Source organism: Dipodomys ordii, unplaced genomic scaffold (genome assembly GCF_000151885.1).
Source record: "Dipodomys ordii isolate 6190 unplaced genomic scaffold, Dord_2.0 Scaffold25, whole genome shotgun sequence".
NCBI lineage: Eukaryota > Metazoa > Chordata > Mammalia > Rodentia > Heteromyidae > Dipodomys > Dipodomys ordii.
In genome coordinates, this window is record NW_012267241.1 from 773485 (window position 1) to 793410 (window position 19926).

The following is a 19926-nucleotide window of genomic DNA, read 5'->3' on the forward strand; positions in this document are numbered from 1 at the left end:
CCCCTCTGCTCTTATTTTTCTCATTGTCAGTGATAACTTCATGACAGATTACTTGGTTTTGTCGTCTATTTGCCTTCCACTAAGTATTAGCTTCAGGAAAATAAGTTTTCATTTTCCTCATCACATTACCTTCAGAACCCAGAAGATAATAGTAACTATAGATGGAGTGCATTAATACTTAAAATGTAATATAAACTTGCTGATACTGAATGAGAGTAGTTGGAAAATGTTATATTGTCTTTGTGTTCAGGATGACCCTTGGTTATGTAAGTGACCACTGGGCACAATTTGTGAGCCATAATAGAGGTTTGGAATTGGTCCTGCAGCCCTACTCCATGGAGAAACTGCAGATTGAATTTGATGAGCTGTTTTTGCGAGCTGTCCTACATGTGCTGAAAGCCAAAAGGTAAGAAATAAGAGGATAATTGATGAGAATTTCCTTGAAGGAAGGAGGAAAGCTCAGTGAAAACCATTGTCTAATGTAGTTGTATACAGTAATATCTTTGTGTATTTTATCTATTTCTTATCTTGGGAGCATTCTGGGCCTTAGTTTTCATATCTGTAGTGTATCCTGCCTTGGTAGAAATTATTTCTTTTTCAAATTTCTTTTCTGCCTTAAAATATTTCTGATGCTTCAGTTTTGCCATCTCTGAACTTATAGGGAAACTCAGTACTTGGTACAAATAATTTCATGGTTTTGTGATAAAGTTGTCTTACTAAAAGGGTTTGAAGTATAGGATCTCTGTCTTGGCTGTATAAATTCTGTCTTGTGATTATTCTGTCTGTGCTGCTAGAATATTATATATATAAATGGCAAAGGCAGAGGCATGGTTTTGTAACTTTACTGTGTCCATATTCTAAATTTGAAAGAAGAACCCCAAATCTGAGATAATTCTTGTCTCAAGCATTTTGGGACGTGATACTGTATCATATATATATATATATATATATATATATATATATATATAAATGTAAATGTAACGTATGTGTATATATGACTAATGTGTATATATGAAATGACAATTAGGAGAGTACCTGACTTAGACTTAAATATTCACTAGTGTTTGTTGTTGTGATTGAAGCATGTTAGAAGAGTTGTAGCAATGTGCTTTAGGAATTTTTATGTGAGAACTGTTTCTACTAAGGAAGTAGAAACAAATCTAGTGCTGAAATCTGATTAATATATCAAATTATCCCTTTTCTTTTTAAAATGTGAAGACTAGGCATTTGGCTGTTTATGTCTGAAATGCCCTTTGGGACACTGTCAGTCCAGATGCTCTGGAAGCTATTCTTTCTCATGCACCAGGTGGAGAATGAGAACCTGCAGCAGCTATGCTCTGCCCTCCACCCAGCAGAGTGTAAGAGGCAGCTCCAAGGTAAGACCTTTCTTGGTTAGGCAGCTTTGTCGTTCACTGCCTTCATGCACCTCTCTGCCATGGACTTATTCCTTCTGTTTGTAGAAGGATTAAGAGAATGTTTTTCTTTGGACAGTGATTTATAAACACACTAGTCTTACTCTTAAGAATCATTTATTTGTTGGGGCTGGGAAGGTGGCTCAGTGGTAGAGCACTTGCCTTGCATGCATGAGGCCCTGGGTCCGATTCCTCAGCACCACATAAGCAAAAGAAAAAAGCCGGAAGTGGTGCTGTGGCTCAAGTGGTAGAGCACTAGCCTTGAGCTGAAGAGCTGAGGGACAGCGCCCAGGCCCAGAGTTCAGGTCCCATGACAGGACCAAAAAAAAAAAAGAATCATTTATTTGCATGTGTAAAATTATTCTAGTGAGACTATCATATTATCTGAAAATTTGTTAAGGTTTTGTGGCTAGTTCTACTATTATTTAATTTTTAATATATTTTAACTTTTAATTGTGTAATGAATTAATTTGCATACATTTATTATACGCATGTGTGTGGGGGTTCATTCTGAAGTTTCCATACATGTATACACTATCTCCATCAGCCTTATTAGCCTTTACCACTCTCTCCAACCTCATTCCTTCTTCTTAAAATAATTTCACCAGATTTCACTCTTCTATTTTAATACATACAAATAAACCATGTGGACTATATTCATTCTCATTTACCCTTTTTGTTAGCCCCCTCTTACTGGTGCCCATTCCCTCTTACTGTTGTTTCTTCTTCTTCTTTTTTTTTTTTTTTACAATATATATCTATATCTATCTATCTATATTTTTTCCAAGTGGAAAATATGAGTTTTTTAAGATGTATTGTTTTTATGAAGAAGTAAACATATACACTTCAAAAACTAATTTTGGTAAAGAGCTGAGTAAGTTTTAATGTATCAAAACCAAATTCCAGGGTTTTATTATTATTATTATTAATTTAGTTTTGCTTGTCCTGAGTCTTGAACTCAGGGCACTGTCCTTGAGCCTCTGTGCTCAAGTCTAGCACTCTACCATTTGAGCCACAGTATCACTTCCTGCTTTTTTGAGTAGTTTATTGGAGATAAAAGTCTCATGGGAACTTTTCTGCTTGGGCTGGCTTTGATCTGCAATCCTCAGATCTCAGCCTCCTGAATAGCTAGGATTACAGGTGTTATTACAAGTGCCCAGTGGTATTTTTTTATGCTTTAATGTTAATAAAAAATACTCAGCCTATTTAATTAGATCTATGATTATTATAATTTAATAATTACCCTGTACATTAAAAAAGAAATCTTATAGAATGCTTACGTAGTAAATGCATAGAAACCCTGAGTTCAATCCATAGTACCACCAAAATCAGAAAATAATAAAATACAAAAGATAACAAAAAACCCACCTGATAGAAGACATATCAATATTTTAACAGAATTTAAAAACCTATAGATAGCTAGTTGTACTTTTCAAATGTTTTTTTATGAGACAAATTCTCCTAGATAGATTGGCTATCCCAAATTGTGCTGGAAGGCTTGATTTTTTTTTTATTGTGCTTGTAAAAGTCTAAGGTTTTTGTCCATGTTTAACAAATACCAGAATTGTTTTCTTGAAGTACTGATGAATATCTCTCCCAGATTAATGTAGAAGCATTTTATAAAATATAAGGAAGTCCAGAAGAAAAAGAATAATAGACAAAAGTGTATTCACTAGCTGAGTGCCAGTGGCTCATGCCTGTGATCCTAGCTACTCAGGAGGCTGAGATCTGAGGATTATGGTTTGAAGCCAGCTCAGGCAGCAGTTTGTGAGATTAATCTCTAGTTAAACACTGAAAAATCCAAAAGTAGAGCTATTTATCCGGTGGTAGAGAACTAGCCTGAAGCACAAAAGCTCGTGGACAGAGCCCAGGCCCTGAGTTGGTCAAGCTTCAGGACTGGTGCACACGCACACACACACATATACACACACATATACACACACATATACACACACATATACAAACACAGAGTAGATTCACATGTATAACACCAGAAAACAAAAAGCAGAGAGAAAAGTGAAGACATATCTAGAAAGGGGAAAAAAAAACCCAAAATAAATCATGGTTGTATGCAAAGCCTACTTTACAAATTAATAGTGAAGGCTAAACAGTGCTTGCTAGGCAGGTTGCTCTTTCACTTGAGCCATACCCTTAGCCCTAAAAATTCTTGTTTTAGACAATTCTTATTTATCTCTTGTAATAGGGACAATGTGGACCTGAAATCACAGTAAAATTCAAGGAGAATTTTACATATTTAACATCTTCACTAGCAGAATTACAGCAGAGAGTGTTAAAAATAGCCTGTTTTTTTCACTCTGTGTGTGTGTGTGTATACTGAAGTTTGAATTTAGTTCTTGCATTTGCTTGGCAAGGTGCTCTTATCACTGAGCCAAACCTCCAGCCCTTTTTTGCACTGGTTGTTTTTGAGATGGGATTTCGTTTCCTTCTCAGGTTTGTTACTGGATCATTATCTTACTGTTTTAAACTTCTCCACTATAACTGGGGTGACAAGCATGTGCTATTACATACAGCTTTTTTGTTTAACTGGATTTTCACAGATTTTTCTGTCCAGAGTGGCCTTGAACCATTATCCTTCCATTTTAAGCTTTCCACATAGCTAGGATGTTAGATGCACACCTCTGCACCCAGCTGTTGAAGAGTGGAGTTCCTGTGGGCTGGCCTTGATTCTTCTAATCTCACAGCTCCATGTAGCATAGGTTATGGGGCATCCAACTCATTTTTTTTTTAATATGGGTCATCTAGGCTCATATTATTCTTCCTTCTCAGCTTCTATAGGTGTTTACCACCGTACTCAGCAAAAATCAGCCTGTTCTTATTTGGTTTCTTTTGTTTGTTTGTTTCTAGTAGGATCAGTATTCTGACCACTAGTAGTCATAAAGTTTGATGCAAGTAGAATGTGCTTAGAAAGTTACTTTTCTTTCCTATTTGTTCTTTTTCAAAGAACTATTTAAAATATATAGCCTTTCCCTTGATGTGTACTTTATAATGCTTTAAGTTAGAATGATAATTCCAATGTTCATTTTGCTGAGAATGCCCTGTGTAATAATTTCCATTATAAATCCAATTTGGGAATGGGACATGAATGTGGATTGGTATTTGCCCCATGAAGTTATTTGAAAGTTTAGGAAATTTGGTGGACTTCTTTTGATTGCTCAAATGTATAAACATGTGAAAAGAATTGTTGGCTTGTTGCTTTCTTACTGTGAAAAGGTCCATTAGGGGACTACATTGTTTTAATTGGTCCTCTCTCCCCTTCTGTTCGTAAATTTTTCCTTTTTCAATGTCTTGAATTGCAAAGTTGTTTGCCCAAACTGTTGCCTTGTGGCAAAATGTAATAATGCTTATACAGCATCCTCTGAGAGAACTAAGAAATATTAACTATATACTGTCTATAATATTCATCGTTACCTTACACATGAGTATAACAAATTTCTTATCTCTAATTTTACTTATTGGCCAATCTTATTTGAAATTCCTTATTTGTGTTTGGTGGTTTGCTCATATTGGTGTTGTATTAGTAGTGTCTGCATTTCTACAGATGACAGTCAAAAAATTGGGATCAATTACAATCAAGTAAATTTGTGAAATCACTAGTCCTGCCTTGAAGGTAACACCTAATGACAGTAATAGTGCATGTAAAGTACTACTATGACAAAGTTCTTCACCATTGACTTGTTATTAGTCTTAACCTTTTAAGACACATAAGGCTTATGAATATTAACCTACTCCCCTAAGGTTACATTCTATTTAGAATTGATTGGAATTTTAGGACCCACCTGGTCCAGTTTACTGAAATCCTTAGGAATCCATTTTGAACCTAAGAAAGACCTTTTATTTCTCAATATTTTATAAGTATTTAAAAGTTTTATATTCTCTTTTCTTTTTGTAAGAGTAATCAAAGTATATACGTTTATTCTTTCTCTACTTCAATTTTCATGGTATGAACTTGCAGACCCAGAGCATTTTGAAAAGTTTGAGAAATGTCTTTCTTCAATGAATAGCTCAGAAGAAATTTGCCTTCTGACTACCTTTGCTCAGATGGCTCAGGCCAGAAGAAACAACGTGGATGAAGACTTCATAAAAATTATTGTTCTGGAGATATATGAGGTGAGTGTAAGAAGTTTTAAAAAGGTTTTCTTTTAAGCTGTCCATCCTTTGATTCTTGTGGAATTGCTTTTAAAAATATCATGCCTCACACTGGTGGCTCATGCCTATAATCCTAGCTACTCAGGAGGCTGAGATCTGAATATCAAGGTTCAAAGCCAGCCTGGGAAGGAACGTCCGTGACACTCTTATCTCCAGTTACCACCAGAAAACCAGAAGTGGTGCTGTGGCTTAAGTGTTAGAGCACTGGCCTTGATTTGAAGAGCTGAGGGACAGTGCCCAGGCCCAGAATTCAAGCCCATGATTGACCAAAAAAAAAAAAAAATCTATCTATCTATCTATCTATCTATCTATCTATCTATCTATCTATCTATCTATCTATCTATCTATCTATCTATCTATCTATCTCTCACTCAGTACAGGACTGAGTGTGGTGGAACATGCCTCTAAATTCTAACTACTAAGGAGGTGGAGGAGATAGGGTTGAGATACAACACAGATCAAGGAAAAGCAGGAGATCCTATATGAAAAGCAAACTGAAAGTAAAAGGACCTGGGGAATGGTTAAATGATAGAGTATTTATCTAGCAAGCAAAAAGTACTGGCTTTATAATCCCCAGTACTGCCCCCTCAAAAAATTAATTTTGACCTTATATATATGTAGTTGAAGCAATATTTTCCTCTGATTACTCTTATGTAAAAGTTTGACACTGAAAAGACCGTTTATTGCTAATGAAAACTTTGGGATATACTTTTTCTTTTTGAAGTAGGAACCTGCTGTTGCTTAGCCTGGTCTTGAACTGCACTCCAGCAACCACCTATCTTAGCATCTTAAGTAGCTGGGACTAAATCCATGTGCCACCGAGCTTTACTAGAATATACTTACTTATTTTTGTAGCAGTGGGATTTGAGCTCAGGGTTTTGCACCTACTAAGCAGGCTCTCTACCAGTTGAGTCATGCACCAGCCCTGGTTTGCTTTAGTTATATTTTAGACAGGGCCTCACCTTTTTGCGTGGGGCTGGAATTGGAAATTGATCCTCCTTCAAGTGTGTACTCTCTTGCCCATCTTCTTGATGGAAATGGAGTCTTATTAACTCTTGGCCTGGAATTACAACCCTCATGATCTTTGCCTTTCGAGTAGCTGGGATTACAGTCATGAGCCATGGTGCCCGTGAAGACACACTTTTTCTTTTTTTCAGTCATGGGTCTTGAAATCCAGGTTTGGGTGCTGTCCTTGAGTTCTTTCACTCTAGGCTAGTGCTCTACCACTTTGAGCCATAGTGCCACTTCTGGCTTTCTGTTGGTTAATGGGAGATAAGAGTCTCATGGATTTTCCAGCCCTGATTGGCTTTGAACCACGCTCCTCATATCTCAGCCTCCTAAGTAGCTAGGTGTCGCTACTGCCTCGGAAGACGCGACACCGAACTCTTCTCTCTGCAGTTTATTCAGGATCTTTGAGCAATCTTCTGACCCCAACACCAGAGAGAATTCCCCACAGCCTTAAGTACCCGCTGGGTAGCCAACCCTGATACGCCACGTGGGAACCACCAATAGGTTCAGGTGCGCGGAAGCAAGCCTTAGCCATATAAGGAGTTGTTTACCACAGAGAGCACTGAGGGCGGAAGCCGGCGCCATCTTCCAGGTGCGGCCTCTTGCAGCTCTCTACAGCTAGGATTAGACATGCTTTTTGAATCTAGCACTTAAATTCAAGAGTTGCCATTTTCCAGTATTCTCTCTGCTCCTCCCTTATAGCTTAGAGTAGTTTGCTGTCTGAAGTTCAGACATCTTTTTGAACATAAACTGAGGCTTATTATGAGATACGTTTCTTGCCTTTGTTGATAGAACTATGGACACATAATTTGATTGATAAGTGATATTATCATCTCTGCTCCCCTACTCTTCACTTAGGTATCTTATGTTACCCTGTCTACCAGAGAGACTTTCTCAAAGGTTGGTCGAGAGCTTTTGGGAGCCATCACAGCTGTTCACCCTGACATAATTTCTGTACTGTTGGATAGAGTTCAAGAGACCATTGATCAGGTTGGAATGGTAAGAACATCAACCATTTGTTACCTTTGATACTTTTTTACATGAAGTAATGGAGCAGTGGCAAAAATAGGAAGAACAACTGTGGAGGAAAACTGTGCCATTTAAGAGCACAACAGGATGAAAAGAATTAACATTTACTACTACTAAGTGCCTGACCCTCAGCCACATATCATGCTAACTTGGGATTAGATGCCGCTTATAAAGATCTGTGACTGCTATTGTCATATCTCAGAATTGGCTTTCCTACCTCCTTCAATAAGCAGCCCATGTAGAAAAGTCCCTATGAGACTCTTATCTCAAATTAGCCACTCAAAAACTGAAACTGGAGTTGTGGTTCAAAGTGGTAGAGTACTAGCCTTGAGCAAAAGAGCTCAGGGACAACTCCCAGGGCCTGAATTCAAGCCCTATGACTGCCAAAAAAAAAAAATACTGGCCTTTATAAGAGGAATGCTATGTGTGCTTTTGGTGATACATCAGTTTTAATAACTATTTGATTTTTTTATCCATGAGTTCCATTTCACTTGTTTAAAAATTTTGGAGAAAATTTTTTGCCAGCAGTTTACTCATGTACTGTCATAATACAGGCTTGTGCAAGTCAGTCCTAAATTTTAATTATTACTGTTTTCCTTTAAATAAGGTTTCTTTATACTTATTTAAAGAATTGCCTTTGTATCTTTGGCGACCTTCTGCCTCTGAGATAGCTGTAATTCGAGACTGGTTATTGAATTACAACCTCACAGCGGTGAAGAATAAACTGGCCTGTGTTATTTTAGAAGGACTGAATTGGGGATTTGCTGAACAGGTATGTCATAAAATAATTCCCAAGCAACTGGTGATTCTACATGCATCAATTTCTTTTTTTGTATATTTTTTATTGTAATAATACTGTACAGAGGGGTTATAGTTACATGAATAAGGTAATGAGTACATTTCCTATGGAATGTTGTTATTTCTTCCTTTGTTTTTCCCCTATCATCCCTTTCCTCCCTACCTCCCCAAATCCTTCCCCTCCCCCACGAAGTTGTAAAGTTTGTTTTCAACATAGTGTCTTGTACATCTCATTGTTACAGTGGGTCAACCTATATCCTTATTTCAGCATTTTGTTATTTCCCTTCCCCTCCCCAAATTAGAAAAATGTATATACAAGATTCAGGGCACCAGAATCAAATACAGTGAAAACATAGGTTATACCATGGGGGAATAACATATAAAAGAAACAAAAAAAATCACATGGTACATTATAAATACATTAAAAACAACAGTAAGAAAGATAAAACCACTTGTGTCTCTATCTTGGGGTTCATTTTGCTTAGCATCATCTTATATGGTCATATGTACATAGCTTTTGACCTTTTCTGCTTGTCCTAGACATATACTAGTTACTATATACATCAGTTTCAAGGAAGCATTTTCTTGAAACATTAGTTAGTATTTAATTGCTTAATATAAATTACATTTACAAGGTGTTCAGGTTTTTTTTTTTTAGCTGTCTGAGTTTATGATTTTTTTTTCTTCTGTTTTGCAGAAAACTCATCCTCCAAATTGGGGTAGGGAGCCTCTTTTCTGCCAAGAGCCACTTAGATATTTCTAACATTCTTGGAGCATACAAATTATTGGTACAGGAAGACAGCTGAGGGTGTTGAGGAGAAGCATATAAGAAGTATATTTTGCTCCACATTAAAAAGTCTTTCCTTTATTTTTTGATCACTTATATCTATTGTTTTATCTGTGGCTGATTGTTGCAGTTCCTCCTGATGGTCCTTCCTGACCCTTTTTCTCCTGCAGTTTGTCTTCCATGTCCTTGCCAGAGTTGTTAGTCATTAATTATGAGCTTGCTTGAGTTCTGAGTCAGTGTACCTGGGTTCTAGCCTCAGTTCTACCTCCTGACTATGACTCTGAGCAAGCTTCCTGAAAACTCTCTGAGCTTCATTTGCTCATCTGTAAACATTGATAATATAAGGCTTGCCACATAAGGTTGTTGTAAGGCTACAACAAGTTAGGAAGTATACACTTTTAAGACAGTTGTGGTTCTTGATGCATGTTAATTACTCAGTGTTGTGGTGATTATATTATTAAGGATTTAGTGTATATTGAATGTCTCTAAAGATGTTACTTTATGTCATATTTTTTTCTGGTAATGGTATTTGTTCCAACTATGTCTTTGTCATAGGCTTTGTTAGTTAGCATCTTGATCCAAAAATTAACACATGTAAGGGAAAAGGAGGGAAAACTCAGCCATCTACAAGTCTGGCTTTTGTTCTGAGCACTTCAAATCTTTGTATTTTTTGGTGTGGTTTGTAGTAAAGTGATGCTGTTGTTCAGATGAGGAGACTAAGCCAGATAGCTTTCCTTTTAGGGTGCTTGTGACACTGGATTGCCTGTGGATCCCTCTAGGTTTTCCTTCACTGAAGGTCTGTGGGCAAAAGCCACAGGTGCTATTCTTCACCTTCACGTTCTTCAACTTGTGCATAGAACCCTTCTACTCCAGAGTACTATACTCATATACACCTGTGGCAGTCTCCTTACTGGTTTTTGCTGGTCCCTGTGCTTGAACTTTGGGCCTGGACTGCCCCTCAATTTCTTTTGCTCAAGGCTAGTTCTCTACCACTTGAACCACAGTGCCACTTCTGGTTTTTCTGAACAGTTTATTGGAAATAAGAGTCTCTCAGACTTATGCCTTGGTGCCTTCAAACCATAATGTCAGCTTCCTGAATAGCTAGGATTAACAGTGTGATCCACTGGCACTGGCTTCCTTACTTTTTCATTATACTTGGGAATGTCTTCTTCAATGAAAGGGTTAGGGAATGAATTTTTCAAAAGCTGCTTATGAAGACTAGGTGGGAAACCCCATAGGCAACTTCATATTCCTAAAGCTACCTGTGTTGTTTAGCATCTTATTTATATTTCCACTGTGGATAGAATAAGAAAAGGGACTGTACACGAAATTTATAAGGATCTTCCCCTATTTTCAGTTATAAGCATTATCCTGACTTTTGACAAAGTCCTTGACTTATAACAAAAGTCTTTGTAGATTTCTGAGTGGGGTAGGTATTACATTCAGACACCTTTTAGGCTGAGATGAGGGATGAATCAGGTTTAAACCTATCTTGGAATAGTAATTGCTCTTTTGCTCTTTAGATATCAAGTGTGTGTGTGGGGGGGGGTACATGTGTGTTGTGTGTGTTTCTTCTCCCCTTATTACCATTTCATAACTTAATGTTGTGGGCTGTGGTTTTTGGAACAGTTAGCTTCCATATCTAAGATCTGCTTATGCTGCATATTTTTTTATTTTAAGGAATAATAAAAAAAATTACAGTCATGATTTAATTATTTCCGTTAAAGGGTACCCTACATCTGGATCAAGCAGTTCATGCTGAAGTGGCCTTAATGGTTCTTGAGGCTTATCAGAAGTACCTTGCACAGAAGCCATATGCTGGGCTTATTTCTGAAAGTATGAAGCAGGTAACACTCATATATTGAGATCTTTTCCCTGGGAAGATGAAGTTATTGTATTGATCCTAGATTTTCTAAGAACATTTCTGACAATGTACGATATTCAAATATACATTTAAAGTTGATAAAGATTTTTCTTTAAAATGTACCCTCTCTTTGAACATGTTAGTATTAAAAAATAATTTGAGTTGAGCTACAGATATGCTAGAACATCATTTATATTGATGAAGGAGAATGACTGCTACATTTTCAGGAACTTTGCAAGGTAGACTGTTGGGAGCTTAAAATTAGTCATGGTCAGAGTTTATATATTCCCAGATGCTGTAAATGAGACCTCTCACTCGATTGTTAAACTTACCCACTTACTAGCATTGAGTGCTAACTTTTAAATCAATTCTCTTTTGTTTGTGCATATTAAGATCAAGTTCACAAAGCAAAGGTACATTGACATGGCCAGTTATAAGTGAGGAATTAATTAAGTATACCAAACATTAATTGATGACCAGGAAGTAATATTTTCTTCTTTGTCCAGGAAATTATTGATCAATAGCAGATGATGTTACTGATTTAATTTTTATGTGACTAACGTAGTTTAAAATGAATCATCGTTTTAGGTCTCATATTTGGCCAGTATTGTTCGATATGGAGAAACTCCTGAGACTTCATTTAACCAATGGGCATGGAATTTGATTTTGAGATTAAAACTACACAAAAATGATTATGGAATGCAACAGAATTGTTCAGCTGTCCCTTTCTCCAGCACAGTGCCTGACATGACAGAATCACCCACGTTTCATCCTCTTTTGAAGGCTGTGAAAACAGGCATGCCCATTGGCTGTTATCTCGCCTTGTCTATGACAGCTGTGGGCCACAGGTACAGTGTTTAGGCTGAAGCTTCAGAGTGGATAAGTCTTGGAGAAAGGAGTTCTAAAATCTCCTCTTTCATATACAAGGCCATGGCTTCCATTAAACCTCCTGAGGGTGTAATTTTGGGGCAAATAAGACTTCTTGATTAGTAGTTCATCAAGGGGAAAGTGCTGCTCAAATTCACTCTTGTGCATTTATTGAAACAAATGTATATTTTCAGTAAATCCATATAACTTCCTTTTAAAAGATAGAGACTTTGTCTTACTCATCTTTCAGTCTCCAGATCTTAGACTTAGTAGATATTCAACAGATACTGGTAGACTGAATGAATATGGGAAGGTGCATTCATTATAGGGTAGGGAGAGTGTGAAGGTAACATTGAGGAAAATAAAGTGACTCCTGACTGAAGCCCAAGATTCCCTTTAGAGAATGGAGGTTGATTAGGTTGTTGGTAGTGTCTCAGGGACAAATTTGAAAGCTAGGTAAGTAAGAGAGGGTAGATGACTAGATGTAATTAGAAAAGGAGAGATGATTAGTTAGGCCCTTTGGAGGACACGTATTACATTGTTCTGAGGTGTAGTCATCAAGTTTCTTGAATTTTGAGTTCCTCCTCTAAAATGGGAATAATAATAATATTGAACTTTATGAGACTTAAGTGAATTAAAATACCTATACTTACAATAGTGTCTGGCACAAGAATTTTTTGAGAATAGTTTTCTGAACTTGTTTTGTGATTTCTGTAATGCTCACATCCATTCTGAAACTAGTTTTTTACTATGTGTTTTGCTATATGTTTTCTCTAATCATATGTGCTTGTTTAGTGCTGATTAATGAATCCTGGATAGAAGCAAGGGTGGGAATAAGGGTTGTCCTTTATGACTGACTCTCCTGTGGTCAAATGAGATGTAAAAGTGCTAGAGTACAGAATAGTCAGATACTTACTTGTACATGAATATAACATTATGGACAGTCAGAAAAATCACCCAGGTCTTTTCTATGCTAAACTATTTTTCTTTTTTTCTACTGTTTGTGTGTGTGTATGTGCGCACGCGCACGTGTGTGCATATACATATGTATGCACAGGTGTGTGTGTGTATGTGTGTGCCAGTCCTGGGGCTTGAACTCTGGGCGTGGGTGCTGTCCCTGAACTTTTATGCTCAAAATTAACGCTTATCACTTGAGCCACAGCACTTCTGGCTCTTTTCTTTTTTTTTGGTCGTTAGCTGGAGATTAAAATCTCATGGACTTTCCTGGCCAGGCTGGCTTTGAACCATGATTCTCAGATCTCAGTCTTCTGGGTAGCTATGATTATAGGCATGATCCACCAATGCCCAGCTTCCTTTGATCTTTTTTTTTAATGGCTATGATTATATATAGTTTAGTGTTTTTTGTTATCCATTTGTAATATTGTAAAGACCTCCTTCATGGTATAGCCTTTATACTGTTACTTTTATTTCTTGAAATGATTTTTTTCCCCCTGAGAATTAAAGAATAGAACCAAAGTTCAAAAATCCATTCACTTCTGTACAATGAACATTTTGTCTAATACAGTGAACATTTTGGTATGATACCATCCCTGTGGTTTTCCCTCTTTATAAATGTTACTAGTAGTCGTAATCAGCAGTATTTTTTGCTCCCCTCTCCCTCAGTATCTATATTAGTCATTTTTGTGTAACGTAACTAAAATGCCTGAGAGAAAAACTTAAAAGTGAAATGATTTTTTTGCTCGTGGTTTCAGAGGGCTCTGTTCATGGTATCTTGTTCCCACGCACTTGGGCAGAACATCAGGGTAGTGAAGAATGTGGTAGGGGAAGTCTTTATCTCATGGCAGACAGGAAACAGAATGAAGAAGGGACTGAGAAGCAGGTATGACCTTTAATAATAGTACACCCCCCAGTTGCCTATTTCCTTCAAGTATGTCCTATCTCCTAAAATATCTAAAATTCCTCAAAGAGTGCCACCAGCTAGGAACCAAGCACTCAACACACAATCCTGTGGGGAACATTTCATACTCAAACTGCAACAGTGTCATTATAGTAAATTTTTTTATTTTTCATTGTCGTCTGTTGTATTGTTTTAAAACAATGGATAAAATTCTCACTGAATGAATTCCTCATATTTACTTAAATCATTTCTGCATCTCAGTTTTGCAAGTGAAAATAAATATAAAAAGTACTATCTTAGCTGGGTGCTGGTGGCTTACGCCTGTAATCCTAGCTACTCAGGAGGCTAAGAGCTTGAGGATCGCGGTTCAAAGCCAGCCCAGGCAGGAAAGTCTGTGAGACTCTTATCTCCAATAAACCACCAGAAAACTGGAAGTGGCACTGTGGCTCAGGTGGTAGGGCACTAGCCTTGAGCCTTGAGCTGAGGGACAGCGCCCAGTCCCAGAGTTCAAGCCCTACGACCAATGCCCCACCCCCCACCTGCCCACCCCAAAAGTACTATCTTGCCAGGTGCCAGTGCTCACGCTTGTAATCCTAGCTATTCAAGAGCCTGAGATTTGAGGATCGTGATTCAAAGCCAGCGGGGCAGGAAACTGTGAGAGACTCTCATCGCAATTAACTACCAGAAAACCAGAAGTGCTGCTGTGGCTCGAAGTGGTAGAGCTCTAATCTTTTTTTTTTTTTTTTTTGGGTCCGGTTGTGGGGCCTGAACTCTGGGCCTGGGCACTGTCCCTCAGCTCTTCAGCTCAAGGCTAGTGCTCTACCACTTGAGCCACAGCGCCACTTCCGGCTTTTTTTTTCTTTTTGCTTATGTGGTGCTGAGGAATCGAACCCAGGGCCTCGAGCATGCAAGGCAAGTGCTCTACCACTGAGCCACCTTCCCAGCCCTAGAGCTCTAATCTTGAGCCAGTGAAAATGCTCAAGCACAGCACCCAGGCCCTCAGATCGATCTCCCCCCCCCCCCCCCCAAAAAAGTACTATCTTTATATGGATTATCATCCATATTTTTTTTGTATATTTGAGATTATTTCTTAAGGATAGATTTTCCAAAGTGAATCAAAGAGAAAGAATGTTTTTGTTCTTGTTTTTTTTTTAATTCATGTTTTAAAGAAGAATTTTGCCACTTTATATTTGGGAAGTGAGCTCATTTGCCTTTGCGGTGGTAACTTCTGGCAGTTCCTAGCATCTTATATAGATGTACTATTTGAGAAATAGTCTAGGGTAGTAGCAGGCACTCTGAACTAGAAATTTATAAACCAAAAGTTCATTTTGACCATAGGAAATTATGAAAATTTGGGCACAGTGCCTCTTTTTCATGATAAAATGAAAATATGGATGAACATCTGTTTTTTGTATTTGTTTTGTAATGTTACTCACAGGGTCAGGAGGCTCTCCCTTAGTTTTTTCCCAAAAGCTGGTACTCTGCCACTTGAGGTACACCTCCATTTATGGCTTTTTTTGGGTTAATTGGAGATAAGAGCTTTATGGATTTTCTGGCTTCGAACAGCAGTCCTCTGATCTCAGCCTTCTGATTAACCAGTAGTGTAGGCATCAGCCATCAGCATTTCCAGAATTCTGAGTCTAGTATTATAAGAAGATTGAGCTTTAAGAATGCATTAGAAATGGGGTGCTATTGGCTCAGCCTATAATACTAGCCGCTCATGAGGCTGAGATCTGAGTATTGTTCAAAGCCAGCTTGGGCAGGAAAGTCCCTAAGACTCATATCTGATAAAGTACCAAAAACCTAGAATTCGAGTTCAAGTGGTAGAGTATCCCTGAGCATAAGAAGCTCAGGAATGGCACTCAGGCCTTGAATTTAAGCCTCAGAACTGGCCAAAAACAAAAAAAGCATTAGAGACCTGAGAAGTTGTAGGCTGATAACTCATTGGAAGAATACAGTTATGAGTGACCTATTTTTATGTACTCATTGTATTTTCTTTTTCCATAGCATTGAGAAGTTCTGTGCAGAAGGTATTCCACTTTTGGGAATTCTGGTCCAGTCAAGGCATTTAAGAACAGTGGTTCATGTTCTAGATAAGATTCTACCTTTGTTCTACCCTTGCCAATATTATCTTCTGAAGAATGAGCAGTAAGTATGTTCTTTTCTGTGGCAGAAGATTCTTTAGAAATAGCCCAGTGAGTATAAGTGATTTTGTTTTCTGGTTTCTGAAATAAAATAATGATAGTTTCAACAGTGTATTTTTTAAAATAAGGACAAATCTTCTACCCTTTTTTTTTGGGGGGGGTTGATCGTGGGGGTTGAACTCTGGGCTTGAGCGCTGTCCTCAGCTCTTCAGCTCAAGGCTAGCATTCTACCACTTGAGCCACAGCGCCACTTCCTGTTTTCTGCTGGTTTATTGGAGATCAGACTTTCACAGCTTTTCCTGCCTGGGCTAGCTTACTAAAGCTTACTAATATTTGACAGAGCAGTTGTTTCCATGAGACTCTGGGAATAGTGCTCTTGACATTGAGCACCAAAGGGCTTTGCCCTTGTAACCCTATCAAAGCATATTGTATTCATTGTTCATAGTGTGCAGAGTGGTATTGTGAATAGGTAGATACATAGAAAGTTGGGAAGAGTTGAACACCTGCTTGAGCCACATGAACATTGATGAAGAGGAGGCAAGGCTTATGTGGAAGAACCCTGCCTTGGGCAGGATCATCCATTGGCCCAAAGGAAACAATGCAGTTTTCTTTTGTCTTTTCATTCAATGTGTTTCAGTCTTGTTTGGTGACAAGAGACTACTATGGGAGCCTACTAAATATAGATTTTTAGTCTCTTCCGCCAGAGATTTGACTTTACTAAGAAAGGATTGGAGCTTGGGATCCATTTTCTAAATGTAAAAAATTATTAACACCTTGGCATTAAGGAAGTGTGGAAAGTGAAAATTTGGGAATAACACTGCTTTTATTAGTAGAGGAGGAAGGTATGGAGAATACAGGGGGATATAAGGGCATTTTCCTCTAGTACTCTAATTTGCTTGTTTTTGCATGTGTTTGTAGTTGATTTGTTCATTCCACTTCTGGCAGATAAGATTCTTTTAAACCCCCTGAGGATTTATAAGAACCCGTAAATAACCTAAATAGCACCTTCATCTGAAAATGGGACCAATTAAACATTTATGTTTTCTCTTAAGTAATTGTGAGGAAATACTGGCAGTTATGCCTGCTCCTGATTGAAAGGTAAGGTGTGAGATCATGTGTCATTGGCAGGTTTTTGTCGCACCTCCTTCTCTTCCTACACTTGGACAGTGGAGTACCTCAAGGTGTCACTCAGCAGGTCACCCACAAGGTGGCACAACACCTGACAGGAGCTAGCCATGGGGACAACTTGAAGCTTCTCAACAGCATGATCCAGGTCAGAGCCGTCACAAGCCCCTAAATACACTCTGGCCCATCTTCCCAAGCAAATACTTTAGATGCTAGCATGTCTATGACTTAGACATTTGCAGTAACTTGGCACTTTGTTGAGGCAAATAGAATTTTATTGGCATTGTAACAGTGGGAGGCTGGTTATTTCCTTTCACATCACCTGAGCTGTTTCTCCACAGATGCACATATCTATAAGTATTCAGCCCAACCAAGTGGGTCCTGTAGCTGTGTTGGAGTTCTGGGTTCAGGCTCTCATAAGCCAGCATCTTTGGTACCGAGAACAGCCCATCCTCTTCCTTATGGACCACTTGTGTAAAACAGCTTTCCAGCTGATGCAGGAAGACTGTGTACAGAAATTACTCTACCAGCAGCACAAGGTAACTTGCTGGAGAATTTGTTTCTACTGTTGGGTAGATAGTAGCTTTCTTAAGGTTCTCCTAAATGCATAGATATAAGAATTACTCTTGGGCCAGGATCTTTTTTGGTTTTGTATTTTTTAAAAGCTTTGCCTTATGGTAGAATCATAAGTTGCCAGCATAGATCTTAGGAAAATCAAATAAAGAATGGTTAGGCAGGGCCCTGCCCACTATATTCTCCTGTAGTACACTGTCTGGCATTATTAATGCTGGTGAACTTCATGAAATCTATGTCTTATGGGAATTTTCCAGTGTGGTGGGACAATTACTAATGAGCTAGAAAGAATCAATGGTAAAGTAATTTTTCAGTTTCTTCTCTCTGCTCCATCTCGTCTCCCTAATGTAGAATGCTTTGGGTTACCACTGTGACCGGAGTCTGCTTTCTTCCTTGGTGAGCTGGATCGTGGCAGGCAACATCACCCCTTCATTTGTGGAGGGCTTGGCCACACCCACTCAGGTATGAAGCCGAGGACTGATCTTTGTGAGCATTAATATTGGTACCATTCTTATTAGTAAATTTCTGACAGCCTAAAATAAACATTTATAGCATATACTGTGTATATATTGTGTATCTACTGTGTATTTTTTCACTTAATTGTCATGACCCTCTTTTGAAGTGCTGTTGCCATTCCTGTTTCATTGAAAGAGTAGACTAAGCTTGGGATAGTGGTCTGAATGCAGACAGGTTAAGAGCCAGATGGCCTTGCCATTTGTTCTATGCTTTGGGAAGTTTGTTTATATCTCTGTCCTCTGTTTCCTCAGTTGTCATATGGCAGTTTGATTGCATTTATATATAACATTCAGAACATGCTTAGCACATAGTTCTCACTAGTGATTGGGTGTTGTTGTTATCATTATTAGCAGCATTACTTTCATTGTTTTTTTTTATTTTATTTGTGAAGATACTGTACAGAGGGGTTACAATTACATGGGCAGGATAATGCGTACATTTCTTACCAAGCATTGCAGCCTCCTCCTTTTGTTTACCCTTCACATCCCTTCCCAGCCTCCTCCCTCCCCCCCAATTACTTTCATTGTTATTACCACCTCTTACACTATGTGAATAATCACATCTGTTTCATCACTTAAATCAGGACTAACATCCCTCAGCCTCTCAATCTTTCTCATGCCACTTAGGATCCAGCTGAAATTGATTCCTTGCTAGACTCAGCCCTGCCTATCTTCCTCTCTGTCTCGGCCTCACTGAGTCCTAGAGGCATGCATTTCCTGCCCATCTATAGAGTCTTCTCTCATGTGATACTTTACCACTGCTTCTCTCCCTCCACTTCCCCTTTCTCTTCTTGTGATGCAGGGGATTGAAATAGGACTCTCCTATGTGTTAGGAAAGTGTTCTAGCACTAAGCTAAAACAACTCAAGAATTTTATTTGGGGGGTTGGGAAGGTGGCTCAGTGGTAGAGCACTTGCCTTGCATGCATGAGGCCCTGGGTTCGATTCCTCTGCACAACATAAGCAAAAAGAAAAAAGCCGGAAGTGGCACTGTGCCTCAAGTGGCAGAGCACTAGCCTTGAGCTGAAGAGCTGAGGGACCAGCGCCCAGGCCCAGAGTTCAGGCCACACGATGGGCCTACCCTCCCCCCAAAAAAGAATTTTATTTGGGAACTATTCGGATATATTTAATTAGTTGGTGTGAGTGGTTTATTTTCTGCCCTTTTCCTGGTGTCTTCATAGGTCTGGTTTGCCTGGATGGTGCTGAACATGGAATCTATCTTTGAAGAAGACTCCCAGCTTCGAAGAGTTGTTGAAGGGGAATTGGTTATAAACTCCACTTTTACCCCTGACCAGGCTCTGAAGGTGAAGTGGTAGTTCTCTATTTGAGTACTAAGAGGTGGCTTTTACTTTAATGTGGATATAGTCTGTGAGCTTCTGTGTTTTCTGTTGTGACTGTGGAATGCACAGCCACCAAACCCACATTTAAAATCCTTGTAAAATTAAAGTATGTACTTTGTTTCCCAAGTCTCATTTAACAGTTTGAGTCATCAACCAATAATTGAAGAGTGTGTTCATTGCCAGATGAAGGGGATTGATGTTGTTTTGAAGTAGTTGCCTTTGTGTCTTATGTACATTTGAATTCCCCTTAGAATTTGTTACCAGTCAGGTTCCTGACTCCATTCTGAGTCTCAGTTTGGATTATGAGCAGGAATTCCTTTCCTTTCCTTTTTCTTTTCTTTTTTTTTTGTCGGTCATGGGGCTTGAACTCTGGGCCTGGGCGCTGTCCCTCAGCTCTTCAGCTCTAGGAGAGCGCTCTACCACTTGAGCTACAGCGCCACT

General features: G+C 38.6%; 1 protein-coding gene across 1 annotated transcript in view; it reads left to right on the forward strand.

Annotated features, from left to right (window-relative positions):
* Window positions 1–19926, forward strand: part of Epg5 (ectopic P-granules autophagy protein 5 homolog (C. elegans)) — a 105409-nt gene that overhangs the window by 32268 nt on the left and 53215 nt on the right. The window contains exons 10-21 of the mRNA XM_013014901.1: window positions 251–406; window positions 1219–1376; window positions 5386–5540; window positions 7446–7586; window positions 8224–8388; window positions 10929–11048; window positions 11654–11913; window positions 15798–15938; window positions 17063–17207; window positions 17401–17598; window positions 17984–18094; window positions 19327–19449. Coding sequence (XP_012870355.1) covers window positions 251–406; window positions 1219–1376; window positions 5386–5540; window positions 7446–7586; window positions 8224–8388; window positions 10929–11048; window positions 11654–11913; window positions 15798–15938; window positions 17063–17207; window positions 17401–17598; window positions 17984–18094; window positions 19327–19449 — 1873 coding nt within the window. The remainder of the gene's footprint in view (window positions 1–250; window positions 407–1218; window positions 1377–5385; window positions 5541–7445; window positions 7587–8223; window positions 8389–10928; window positions 11049–11653; window positions 11914–15797; window positions 15939–17062; window positions 17208–17400; window positions 17599–17983; window positions 18095–19326; window positions 19450–19926) is intronic.